The sequence below is a fragment of the Schistocerca nitens genome, chromosome 7 (genome assembly GCF_023898315.1).
Source record: "Schistocerca nitens isolate TAMUIC-IGC-003100 chromosome 7, iqSchNite1.1, whole genome shotgun sequence".
Taxonomy (NCBI): domain Eukaryota; kingdom Metazoa; phylum Arthropoda; class Insecta; order Orthoptera; family Acrididae; genus Schistocerca; species Schistocerca nitens.
The window spans coordinates 103793792-103808141 of NC_064620.1; the positions used below are offsets into that span (position 1 = coordinate 103793792).

Here is a 14350-nt window from a genome sequence, read left to right on the forward strand (position 1 = left end):
ACAGTTTATTTTCTGTTTTTCTGTAGAAAACTCTCCCATTATCATTGTCAGCAACATCCTAGAATGTTATTCTCCCTTCAAGTCTCTCAGGAGCCAAACACAGTATGCATTTATTGACTTTTGCTTTAAGTGGCTGAGGCCAAATATCAAGTGTTTTACAAACCTCTTGGTTTTCAACGACCTGTAACCGTAAATATTGGCTTTTGACGAAACTGTTTCAACAGGTTATGCATGGTACCAAGATTGATTTTTACCTACAAAAACTAAGTTTTGCAAAACGTGTCATTTATTGACTTTCGAAGGGGGAAAAAAAGGAAAATTCTTCTCAATCACATATCTTTACTCTGGCCGCTGTTTGAATTCCATCCAGAACTTTCCAGTGCAGTAATAATAAAGGTGGTTCAGGTGCATTCCACTAAGATGTATTCTTCCTCTTTTTGTTACAAACCATTTTCTTCTCAGTTTACAGATTGGAAAGCTGCTCGAAATAGTTTTAATGGTGTGGGATATCTCTGCCCAATTATTCCTTCAACTCTGAACTTCCCACAATTCTTGAGACATCTAGAGGAAGATATTAGAAAACTAATGAATACACACAGCAGTGCTGTTAGGTTCAATGAACACTTTGCTCTTCAAGGATATTAGTACAGACTGTTTAAGATGAATCAAAAGTTTTGCTCAAAAACATACAAATCCCAGGTAAATCGGCAATTATACTCACTGCTTCATTATATAACTTTCTTCATGAGTCACTGAAAGTCCACTGTACAAAGTTTGATCGATCCGAGTTTGATGACAACAGAAAAGAGAAAAATATGTGAAGCTGTTAACACTGTATGCTACAACACTGAGATACAGAACAGTAAGTTGTTTCAACAAAAAAGGAGAAATAATATTTTTCTGTCAATAGAGAAGTGCAGCTACTAGACTTACAGATGCACAACAACCAATATCAATTACACATAGGTTCGGCTTTTCCTGGAAACCATTGCGTGTTCGAAATTTTTCCTTAAGTGGATCACTTTCCTGGATGTTCCCTGAAGATATCCAGCAAGAGATCTGCTTAAAAAAAAATTACAAATGTTTTCAGGAAATGTCAAAGCTGGAGACAGGAAAGGTGTGGACTCTAGAGAAAAGACCAACACTGGAAACGAATGCAAGAGAATTGGAGGGGAGTGGGAGGAGCAGTTAAAGCTCAGAAAAAGAGACAGTTGAACTGACTTGGTCCCTAGTTGATACTATTTTTTGTCAACAGAGAGACCCAGCTACTAGACTTATAGTTGTACAATTACTAATATCAATAATATTGTAGAGTTATGTCTAAAAACAAAAATGATGTAACTTACCAAACGAAAGCGTTGGTATGTTGATAGACACACAAAATAAACACACACACACACACACACACACACACACACACACACACACACACACAAATTCAAGCTTTCGCAACCCACGGTTACTTCATCAGGAACGAGGGAAGGAGAGGGAAAGACGAAAGGATGTGGGTTTTAAGGGAGAGGGTAAGGAGTCATTCTAATCCCGGGAGCGGAAATACTTACGTTAGGGGGAAAAAAAGGACAGGTATACACTATCACGTGCACGTGCGAGCGCGCGCGCTTACACACACACACACACACACACACACACACACACACACACACACACATATTTGCTGGTGTGTGTGCGTGTGCGCGCGCGCGAGCGAGAGAGAGAGAGAGAGAGAGAGAGAGAGAGAGAGTGTATACCTGTCCTTTTTTCCCCCCTAACTTAAGTCTTTCCGCTCCCGGGATTGGAATGACTCCTTACCCTCTCCCTTAAAACCCACATCCTTTCATCTTTCCCTCTCCTTCCCTCTTTCCTGATGAAGCAACCGTGGGTTGCGAAAGCTTGAATTTGTGTGTGTGTTTGTGTTTATTTGTGTGTCTATCAACATACCAACGCTTTTGTTTGGTAAGTTACATCATCTTTGTTTTTAGACATATTTTTCCCACGTGGAATGTTTCCCTTTATTATACTCATATTGTAAAGTTAGGCAGAAAAAGTTAAGTTTATGATTGTACAGTAAAAATTTTAAATAGGAGGGGAAAAAATTTCGATCTGAAACTGTGGAGGGCCTCGGAAGCCCAATATTAACGGAATTACACTGTTAAAACATGGAGTGTGACACTGTTTTCATGCTTTATACAAATAATACATTACTAATAATTCCAGAAGGTAAAGCTCATCTGCTTTCGACCAGGAATAACAACTGGTGTTAACATAATCACAAAAACTGAAATTTAAAGACGTTGCAGTTATTACTACCTTTACGTGAAATATTCTGTCAATTTTAAGTTTTATTTGACTACATGATATAGCGCCAAGCTAAGCTAAATTTCTTCACAAAAGCACTTGTGGCCAAACTAAAACAGTGGTGGAAAGCTATCTCATAGCACCACATGTTTGCTTGGGCCAATACCAATTTTCTACCAACTTTATACTTTGTCCAGCAAAACTATACAGCTGTCAAGTCTTATTCTATTCTCCTCCCACCTCCTTTTTTTTATTGGTCTATAGCAAAATGTTTCAATGGAAGTGATACTATAGGGCTGGTATACCACATTTGAGTAACCTGATGTTAATCAATTAAATCCTTTTCCAAATGTTCTGTCCACTTTGCCGAATTGAGTAACCAACTGACAAGTATACAAATTTTAATTAGAATGCTTAGCTTGGAAACTTGAATGAGGACATTTCTAAGGAAGAAAACTGGCAGTCTGCAAAAGCAAATACGTACTCAAAGATACTTTCAGGAAAAATCAAAATAATGGGATTTATGTCTCTTACCTGCAGCCCGTATCCTGAGCCAGGATTATCGTAGAGATAAATGGGCAATTTCTCTATTGATTCGAGAACGGCAACCAACTTGTGCACCAGGACAGACACTGAATTCACACCTGAATCTTTGTCCTAATAATAAAAGAGGAACATATGAAACCATTTCAATTAATTTCAACAAAAATATTATGTTATTCAAATGTAATCAATTACAGTCATATTGTTTTCCCTAGATCCTAATGCTGAAATTAGAAAGCCTTGAAAATAAACAATAAAAATAAACTTCCATCTCAGAGGAGAAGTGTGAAAACTCACTTTTGCAACTAAATTATAATCAACAAAATTTTTGATGTTTCAAAACACATCAGCTGCTCAATAATTATTATTATTTTCCTTGGTGCATTACAGGGAAAGTCACTAGGAGCAATGATAAAATCTGATCCACTTTAAAACTATTACCCTATTATCCACACCATAAGAAACCATGGTTTTTTTTTTCTATTTTTTCATCAAAATGAAAGGCTCAAGGACTAATCTGTTGTTTCCAGACTTGTAGCTAAACACACAATTTTTAATAAGACTGAAGAAGCAAGCTTATTTACCCATAAATGGTGGCAGTAATCATCGTAACACTACGAATATTAACACTTTTATTCTAATTCTTCACCATCAGGTGATAAGCTGAGGGGAAAGGGGCAAAAATGAAACAGTTATGCTCAGAATACAGTAAATACAGTAGAGCAACAATCATCTGAATAATCACATGACACACAAGTTAACCGAAAGTGCTCCAGGCAGCAAATTTAACATTGCGTACGCGCCTTGAAGTTCTGCTGGCATTGGACTGGCTCCACTCTGGGCTGGTCAATCTGGCATTTTACCACTTCCTGCCAACCAATACACTGATAGTAACTTAGCAATTTTCAAAATTCGAAGAATGCAATCAGGAAAATATTGTAGACTGGCTTGAGTGCAATAGTGTTGAACCCGACTATCAAGTACTGGCAGATGAGGAAATAACTGTCAGTGTCATCGACGACAGACACCTGTCAGTGTCATCGACGACAGACACCTGTCAGTGTCATCGACGACAGACACCTGTCAGTGTCATCGACGACAGACACCTGTCAGTGTCATCGACGACAGACACCTGTCAGTGTCATCGACGACAGACACCTGTCAGTGTCATCGACGACAGACACCTGTCAGTGTCATCGACGACAGACACCTGTCAGTGTCATCGATGACAGACACCCTACAGTTGTGTTGGTGCAAATATCTCTATAGAAATGCCTCAGTATTGTCACAGCGCTGTAGACGGCTACTGTTTCTGCCTGCAGCTTTCGGCATTTCACAGTTGAAAGCTGGCAACAGTGCTACGAGCTGTCAGGGATCTACTTACACTGTCTCGACAGGATAACAACTGTGCTGTGAACAGTCCATCCAGTGGGGGATGCCTTGAGACAGCTGTGAACTGATTTCACAAGAAGAAAAACCTGATGCTGTTCTGTTGCTGTCTTTGAAACATTAGTGAGATTTAGCAGTAGAAAAGAACCTGTTTTTAATGGTCATCTGCAATTTTCAAACCATTTATGCAGTGTTCAAAAATGGCTCTGAGCACTATGGGACTTAACTTCTGAGGTCATCAGCCCCTAGAACTTAGAACTACTTAAATCTAACTAACCTAAGGAGAACACACACAACCATGCCCGAGGCAGGATTTGAACCTGCGACTGTAGCGTTTATGCAGTGTTATTTGTAAGATGTGTTATACAAAAAATATATTTACAGATTTGTGTTAAATTCAGTGTCTGTCTGTTTCAAATTTCTATGAATACTAGTTTAGTATGTTTTTGTAAATGATAGATAACCTGAAAAATCCGATTTTTTTAAATAACCAATGCTCTACAGTACTCCTGTCAGTGGGAAGAGGAATCAAGCAATGTAGGAAATAGACAAACTTTGACGTTAGCAATGCTGAAAAGAGAAAAAATAATGAAAGGCAATGATGAAAATGGAAGGGAGAGAGACAAAAAAATGGCTTGGGGCAAGGAGTGTGGGCACAACATAAGAAGAGCATGCCAACAGTGAATCATTTACAAACTGACTACACATCACAACGAAACCTTTTTCTTGGATCTTATACTTTCATGCTATTAAATATATTGGAGCACACATTAATAAAGGTTTTGCTTTGTTTTCATCTTATTTTCATTATTTGATGTCAAATGCCCGTGAGATTGCGTATTCATGAGTAATCAATGATAGCTCCATCTTAACTAATTCCAAACTCTCCATAACAAAACAATATAGGGGTGAATCAGGCTATGCTTTGACGACTGGCAACTGTTTCTAATGCACTGTGTTGCTGCAAAATACAGATCTGCAAATATTATATGTAACTGATTTCCTTAATGTCATATATTCACTTTACTTTCCAGATCAAAAGGTCTGACTACTTTTGCTGTAAATGCAATATTTTTGTCAAATGCTTTACAAATGGATGTAGGACAACAGGTTTGCCATTTTCACACACTAGGTGTGTGTCTTATCCAACATCCCACACCTGAGGCACATAGGCACATTTGTGCACAATACAGAAGTTTCCTCTCCCCCCCCCTCCACCCACACACACGCGCGCACACAGGCACACGCGCACACACACACACACACGCGCGCGCATGCGCGCTGGCAAGTTTTAGGAAGCTCTTAAGTCAGGCAAATAATGGAGGAAGGTAGTGGTAGTACGTGGCGGCGGTGGATGGAGGATATTGTAGGAGGATATGGAAATATCCTACAAGAAGCATTGTAGGAATGGGTACGTGCGAGAACAGGTCCAGGCAGCCCAACAGGAGGAGGCCATCAGATTCTGTATTGTCTTCACTGAGATAATTATACATGTACGGCTAGCTCAGCTATGAACTGTATTTTATTATACAAGTCTACTCTTATCTACACACTTGACATATATCTTAATGCATATGTACCTGAAAACACCGTTTAAAAACTCGGATACGCTGCTTCTGCAGGCGTGCTGTGGTGCGTGAGTGCTGGCCCTGATCCCAGTAACTTGTAGCTAAAAGTTGCAATAGCGCCTGAACAAGGCCCGACGAGTGCAACTCGTAGGCTGACACCAGACCTTCTTCCTGCAGAAGAGCTGTCAGTTCACCCAGAGCAGAACGGAGATTATCACGCCACGCATCGCCACCACGCATGTGCTGTAATTTGAAAGAAAGGCAATAATTACAGAACAACACACTGAAACAGTAAACTACAAAGAAGGAAAAGCACTAACTCCGGGGGAGCTGTATAAGCACAAATAAATAATCAGAAATTCTGAGTAGCTTAGGCTTTTTTCTCGTACATGTAAAACACATGCATGTGCACTCACCCTGCAACTACTGTTTATGAGTGGTTGTCTATCACTTGAATGTTTCGGGAACGCATCAGAGATGTTAAGACACACGAGCCAAAGAGAGGGTAGGGAAGTACTGAGAAGTAAAAGAAAGGCTGCACTCATTGCCCTTTCACAGTTTCTCTCTCATCATCCTCAGACAATTATCTTGTCACTACGAAAACTACATCAAGGACAGCAATGACCTTTCCACAATGGAACACAACCTATCCTAACATAATTGCCTCAACTGTATCTTCTGATTACTTTTCTTCCACAACAATCACAATCCGACCCATTCTTGTTTGAAGGTGAAAATCCCAAACAAATTCTATAAATTGCTTTTATGCCTGACCCAACATTTTCTCCAATACTTCCTCACCTCCTCCTGCCCTACATGTCTTCCCTGTTCTCAACGAGCGAAAACACACCCTCACCTGCTACCTGGGCAACTGTCGAACTGTGTGTGTGTGTGTGTGTGTGTGTGTGTGTGTGTGTGTGTGTGTGTGCGCGCGCGTGTGTGTGTGTGCGCGCGCGTGTGTGTGTGTGCGCGCGCGTGTGTGTGTGTGCGCGCGTGTGCGTGTGCGCGCGTGTGCGTGTGCGCGCGTGTGCGTGTGCGCGCGTGTGCGTGTGCGCGCGTGTGCGTGTGCGCGCTTGTTTTTTGTTTGTTGTACCTACTATGGTAGTAGTGACACTGTAAAATACAGAAATATCAGAGAGAAAACACACAAGACAGAACTAAAATAATAAGTAGGTCTTATCTGATGTAAAGGAAATATATGGAAAATGATTTAACAAAAATTACAAAATAAGAATCAGGCAATTCTGAACAAAGTTGATGTCACACAGTACCCCTAACGGGATGCAAAATATACAGTGAAACCCTACTTTTACACAAGCAACTTAAAAAAAAGGTGTAAAATGCGGGCAAATGTAAACTGTGGGAAATAACTTCAAATCTAAGCTGTAAAAGTTATGTATAGGATACCCCTTGCATTTTCGCACTTTGTGTATGACATATGTACATAACAGGCATCAAAAGACTTGTCTGGGACTTGTTTATTATCTAATAAAGACTGCTGATGTAACTGATAATTGTCTCAGAAGTAGGAATGTTTGACTCCATTTCATATGTCATAATCAATGTTTTTGAAAGCTTGCAGCTGTAATTCATTATTTAAATAATGAAAAACTGCAGTATTTATTTATTTTTGCCATGCTTAGCCTGACACTATTCGAGAATTTTTTCTCATTGTCAAATGCAAATATGTACACAAGTATTTTGTGTGGTGTTTGAATATATGTTATTCTGCTTCTCGTGCACTGTAGTCATCTTTCTGGGGTGGTCAGGTACTGTGCATCCTTGGTTATGTAGAAAACCACACACATGCATATTATCACTCACATTGTTTGTGTAACATCACAAAAAATACATACGTAAATATTGCGCTTGACAACGAAAATAAATTCTCGAAACGACTTGTGCACAGCAGAAAAAAAATATGTAACCGTTGCTGTGTTTAAACTAAAAACATTTGAGCAATGCAAAGTGAATGACGGTGTCAACTAGTGCTACAAGTGGCCAAACACAAAAACATGCTAAAAATGGTTCGACACAATCACAACAATCACCAAACTGCATTTGCGCAGTGGAGACAGTTAAGAAATGGTTGTGATTGGTCACGATATCTTCATTCAAACAAACCGAGTTACTCATATCAGCCACCACGCAAAGTAGAGCTTGGCAGCAGCAGGAGATGCAGCACGAATTGTTCAAACTTTTACATGGTTACCAGTTCAAATCCGCTGAGTAGAGTGCCCCGGTGTCAAGAAACTTAACCACGTTATATTTGTTAACACTACTGGATGGCCAGCATCATGCCAGTGTCATTTTTTCCTCCATGAAATTTTTTTTGTAATGTGTAAATCAGGGGGAAATATTATAAATATGTTGAAGCAAAATCAGTTGCAGATGAACATTGTGGGAATAGGAAATTTGACGGTAACGATGAAAAATGTCGTAAACGGCAGGAAAATTAGCGATTTTTTTCTGCTTGTGAGATTTCGTTATTACACTCAATGTGGGCTTACCTGTTTCTGACATGCTAGCTCAATTTGAGCCACAATGTTCCCAAGCTTTGCAACTACTCCTCTGGGCTGTGCCTGAGCTGCCTTGAAATACTTGTCATAGATTTCTTGAGCCTGAACTTTAACCTGGAGGGGAAAAAAACACTTGATTAACAAAATTTATATATCAACCCCCCCCCCCCCCCCCACACACACACACACATGCACAATATCAACCACAAAGCGGATATGTGGTTACTGTAACTTCAGCAATTCATGATCTCCTTCCAGGCACTAGTACATAGTTCACAACAACACTGCACTGTATAAAATTTACCATGATCTATAGCAACAACACTGGTGTATCATCTCTCTGCAATCAGCCACAATAACATAACTATCACAGTGTCTGATGCAGGTCATTTACACTATTCACTACTGGTATTTCTAAACAATCAGTGTTAATTCTACAAACAGGAGATAATATTACTTTCCTTTTACGATATGCTAAATGCAATACTAAAAATTAATAGTAATTTACTCACAAAACAATGTTATGAAGTATTGGCTGCAAAACCACATACGAATTCTCAGGCGTATTTAGTTTTGATTAGATATTTTTTTGTGGACAGCAAAAGAGTGGGAACTGAAAACATATTTTGCACAAAAGAATGACTGCAGCTAACTGTTAACTATGCCCAAACAGGTCTCTGAAGGTCCAAAGGTACTGACCGACACAGTATCAGTAATTACAGTATTAACATACCTTCTGCTTCATAGCTTCCATCTTTGATCGTAGCCGTTTTCCTCGCTTTCCTGTCCACCCTGCAGCGAATTCTGGACCAAGTGAAGTTTCAGCAGTGAATGAATGTTTCGTACCACGATTTGATTCAAAAATAAAACCGGGTAGATCTTCACGTAAAATAGTTGTTTGCTGGAACAATAAAAAACCCACACACTTCACATGATAAATATACTCTAAATGAAATAAATATTTACATATGATATTCACAAATACTCTGTTTTATATTAAATCCTCAATACTGAAGTGACAAAAAAATAACTTCATAATAGTGTATATACAATTGCAAGCTCTTTGGTCAACCTAAGAAGAAATGGATTACTAACATTTGTATCTTTACTAAACATAAACACATTCCTGTTCAAAGCTTCATGTTTGTGAAAGTATTAATGTTAAATTGCTTTTCCACTATTTCCTATTCTCACAGTACTCATACAAGTGGATTATTTTCTGACACATTGTCCTTGACCATATATTTTGAAGTTTCTGGGATCAATGTGAGAGGCAGGGTTCATGACTGATGTACGATTACAATGAGAAAGACTTCTTTTCAATGTTCCTCCAATTCCCTTCCATCCTTTCACCATCCAACCTTCAGAACATACACAACTTGTTATAAGTTTGCTCCCAGCTCCATGGACAGAAGACCTACTGTAAATTCATGATTAAGGCTTGCTCTACATTTCACCTCTGCCACCTTCCACTCCAATTCTGTAGCGGTCACCTCTTAGATTAGTCACCTTAACAAGCAGCACAAGTTATTGACTCCTATAAATTACAGTGGCAAATTAGGATCACCAACACAACACTGAGCAGGCTGGAGTAAACAAAGTACCTCAAGGATTAAGCAATGCAGATTATGACAACATAAATATACATACCTGCTGGCCATCAGAATTATGTATATGAAGCTCTCCCTCTTTTCGTGAAGACAATGCCCAGTTCCCTACTACTAGTCGAGCTGGCCCAGCATGCGTCAAAACTGGTTGGCTCGGGGTATTGGGCTTCACTTGGGATCGAGCACGCTGCAGTTTCTCAAGAAATTCCCCTCGATTCTCTGTGAACACAAGAGATAATTATCATCTAATTATTCTCTCTCTTTAGCATTCCAGGTGAATAATAATTTCTATGTGCCGTGTGTGTGTGTGTGTGTGTGTGTGTGTGTGTGTGTGCGCGCCAAGCACGATTTGGGGGGGGGGGGGGGGGCGGAGGCACCTGCCTGCGCTTTGTAGGTGGTCATCTGTAGTAAACTGTTAAGCAAATTTATTTATTTTTTATTTACTTTTTTTGCTGTAGTCTTCAAAACTTGTGGTTGAATCATGGATATTTTTTGGGTGGTAAGTGCGCTTTAAAGTAACTCTCGTAATTAATTTTTCACCTACTGACGAGAATCATAACAAAGCTTTTATGCATCTCACTCTTGAGTCTTCTATTATGAGATATTCCCAACAATGTATACCTCACTTAATTGAAATCTGAAATGCGTAATAGTTCTCGCCAAAAATGAGTCTGACAAAGGATGCAAATATCTTTTTACATACTTTATGTAGGCTTTCGTAATTGAAGTAGTGAATATTGAAGTAGTGAATATTGAAGTAGTGAATATTGAAGTAGTGAATACTTAACTACCACTACTTTGTTTCTTGTTGTTCAGCAATTTTCTTCCACTTTCTTATTCACTGTGTTCTAGAGCTTGATTTTTATTCATTCTCTCTTATGACTCAGTCTTTCCAAATCAATGCTGTTTCTTTTCAGATTATCATGTATCTAAACTAATTTCTTCTTCAAGTTTCTCCACATGTACACGTTCCTGTGTGTTAGTTACTCAACTACAATTTCAATCTTCATATCCAGTAAATTCCTGTCCTGAATAATGCTGAAAATGTTACATTGTTGCTATACTGAAGACATATTGCAACAATGTTACATTTTCAGCATACTTCCTTTAGCCTTCGATGATTATCACACGGAGCAGAGTTTTAAATAAATGTGAATGCGCAACGCTTAAAAGCATATAAAATGGGCCTATGGAACTTCACCCAGTTGTACAAGAACTCTGAGCTGAAATCTATTTGATAAGCCTTTCTACATACACAACGCAGATAACAATGTGTAAACACTGAAAAACAGCACATTAACACACCTATTACGATGTGGAAAAACTGCTGGCATTCAAAACCACTTCCGGTCATCTCAGAATGGATATACTTACAGGTTCCGTATGGTTTCCAAGTGAATCTTATACCATTCTTTCTGAAAGTTCAGATAACGATGACTGAAATGTATGGTGATTGTGCACACTTCTCTCCAAAGTAGACCACAAAGTCTCAATAATACTGATATCTATTAACTGAGGTGGCCAGAGAAGATGTGACAATTCATCCTTGTGTTCACAAAAACAGTCCTGGATTATGAGAACTGTGTGGCCCTTGTGGTATCGATAGCTACGATGCTATGGCCTAAATACAAGTTCTTAAGTTGGCACTATGACAGACACCAACGACAACGCACTCTAGCCGGAGCAGGAGAGCTCTACGAGCTCCGCTCCAGATTCTGCCCATTTGATCAAGAGCAGACGGCCACGACACTTCACACATCATTGCAAAGTTATGTAACCATTTATTAACTTTTTTTTTTGCCTATAGTAAACATCTATAAATTGAAACGCAGTACCGACGTGTCTTACCTTTTCCTGCTCCAACTCACTTCCTACATTTGGCCAATCTTTCAGTTTTCAGGAGCAGATCCACGCGCCGCCTTCCAGGCGGGATACAAAAGCCCTGTCATCTTGGAACACCGCATCACCATAGGCAAACAAACTATATTGTGGGATGGTCACATAATCCTTTGCAGTAACAGGAGCTTGCAGCCCATGAAATACCATGATAAAGCTGCCCAAATCACCACCGAATTGGCCCAATGTTTCACTCTTCAGACATAAATTATGCCAAAAGTTGAAAACAGTATGCCACCAGACTAATCCGACCAAATGACTCTTCCATTGCTCCATAGTCCAGTTTTTAAGGTTTCAGCACCACAATTTCCTGTTTCAGGCATTTACATCACTAATGTGTGGTTTTGGGATTCCTCCAGCTCGCCCTGCAATTCCCTGCTTGTAGAGTTCCCTTAGCACTGTTATGGTACTGAATAGGTTCGCCAGTGCAACTTACAGTTCTGCAATGACCTCCTCAGCTGCCATCCATTTTTCATCACAATTCTCTTCAATGACTATCACTGTCACTTAACACACTTTCATACACTTTGTGACTTAGTGGACAATGTTTTTCCATTTTTCCTGTATGGGATACAACTCTGATATTGTGCTCTGGAAATACCAAATGCTTTAGCTATTTGATTACAGATGCACCCACCAAACAAGCATTAATAATTTGCTCACTTTTAAAATTGCTTCTCCCCAACATAATGCTCTTACAACTATACAGAACACTGCAAAGGTGCCATTTGTGGTCAAATACAACAGTGCAATCAACAGGTTTGGCTAGTATCTGCATTTATGTTCAAGTAAAATTTACAACAGAAAGAGTTTGGATACCACCCACTTCCTAATAAAAACAAAAATAAGGAAATCAACTTCCTCAGAGTTACCTGGTAGACAAATTACATAACAAAAAAAATATGACATTGATAACAATGTTCCATTGGGTTTCAACCTATCTCTGTAAGATATCACCCTATGCAACTTCCTTCAACACAATGTTACTGTGGTGGTTGTTTTGACTGGAAAAAAGGAGCTTTATGGAATAGGTCCACTCACCAAATCGTGAATAGTTACTGACAGAACAAAAAGAATGAATGAACCTTCAACCTGATTCAAGGATCAGCAAGATGTGGGAGTACATAGCTTACCCACACCCACATTTCTATATTTGTTCATAATGTTTCGACTCCATTAGTCGTCGTATGGTTAATATGCCCTGAAGTAGGCACTAAAAAACCTCAAAATAGTGACAGACAGACAGAGCGGTACAAAACATTCTAATATTAGCTTCACAAAAAATCTGCCAAGGAAGTTACAGTACAAGAGATTTGCTGACAGTCCATGAAACGAGTAAGTGAGTGTAAACATCCTTGTAAGGAAGATTTTTTGCAGTTTTAATATCATGACAATTAGGCTCTTTCCTACGTCACTACGCCATCACATTCCTTTGGTACAGCTTTGACTGAGTACCAGCTTGAACTTGGGGAGCATTAGAAGTGAAGCTGTTTTTGTCAAGTGCAATAACGACGAGGGATGACAAAGTATGACCAAAACTGCATTATCAAATTTTGTGTGAAGCTGGAAAAGCCACTATTGTACATTATGAACAGTTACAAAGAACTTAAGGAAAACATTCCCTACCCACGGCACAGGTGTAAGTTGCCACTTGCCCTTTCAAACAGATTGGTAAGAAGTGAGACAAGAAGCTCAAATGCAGAGAACTCTAACAAGACACCAATATAGAAGAAATTAAACGTGTAATGCGATCAGATTGGTAAATAACTGAGTAAGAAAATGATCAATGATGAGTGAAATTTGAATACCTTCAGTGTCCTTCAGTTTTAATACTAGATCAGGACATGCACAAAAGATTGTTAAATAGAATTTCTTCAGTTGAAACAAAGTACAGTCAGCGAGATGTGTTTCTTGATATTCTGTACAGCCTTCAGAGAGGCAGAATTCTTCGGTTGCATTATCACATGTCACAAATCTTGGATTTTCAAATCTGACTGAGACAAAATGTCGAATTCTTAAGTGGCACACCAAAATTCTCCCTGTCCCAAGAACACAAGAATGAATACATTTTTTGATGACTACAGGACTGCGCACAGGGAATGTGTGCCTCCAGAACAAATTGTCAAACTTTTTATCAAAAAGCCTTTGAAAGATCCAAGAAAATGAGGGCACATGTGATCACACGTGCTGTATATATTTGGATGCTACATCACAAGATACTGTCTTATCATGTGATAGTCTCCATCAACTTTTGACAAGAAAAAGCATTCCTGCATTTTCTCAGACTCCCATTTGCCAGGCCTTAGCCCTGTAAAACTTCTTATTCTTTCCACACTTCAAAACCCCCTTGAAAAAGCATCACTTTGGTACTTTCGATAACATCCAGAAGAACTGTAATGAAAATAACTGCATTGAGAAGACTGTAACCTGTGGGCTGAAAGTTATTTGAGCAGAAATCTTCCACCATTACTAAGAATACTAAAAACAATGCCTCTGCCACTGTGTAACAGCTGAAGGAGACTATTTTGAAGGG

General features: G+C 39.1%; 1 protein-coding gene across 6 annotated transcripts in view; it reads right to left on the bottom strand.

Moving 5' to 3' along the window:
• The window catches only part of LOC126195416 (E3 ubiquitin-protein ligase HECTD1), a 314241-nt gene that overhangs the window by 186476 nt on the left and 113415 nt on the right, over positions 1-14350 (bottom strand). For all 6 annotated transcript variants that reach the window (XM_049934021.1, XM_049934022.1, XM_049934020.1 and 3 more), the window contains 5 exons: positions 9965-10140; positions 9048-9215; positions 8306-8428; positions 5808-6038; positions 2830-2952 (listed from right to left, as the gene is read on the bottom strand). In XM_049934021.1, the coding sequence (XP_049789978.1) occupies positions 2830-2952; positions 5808-6038; positions 8306-8428; positions 9048-9215; positions 9965-10140 (821 nt within the window). The remainder of the gene's footprint in view (positions 1-2829; positions 2953-5807; positions 6039-8305; positions 8429-9047; positions 9216-9964; positions 10141-14350) is intronic.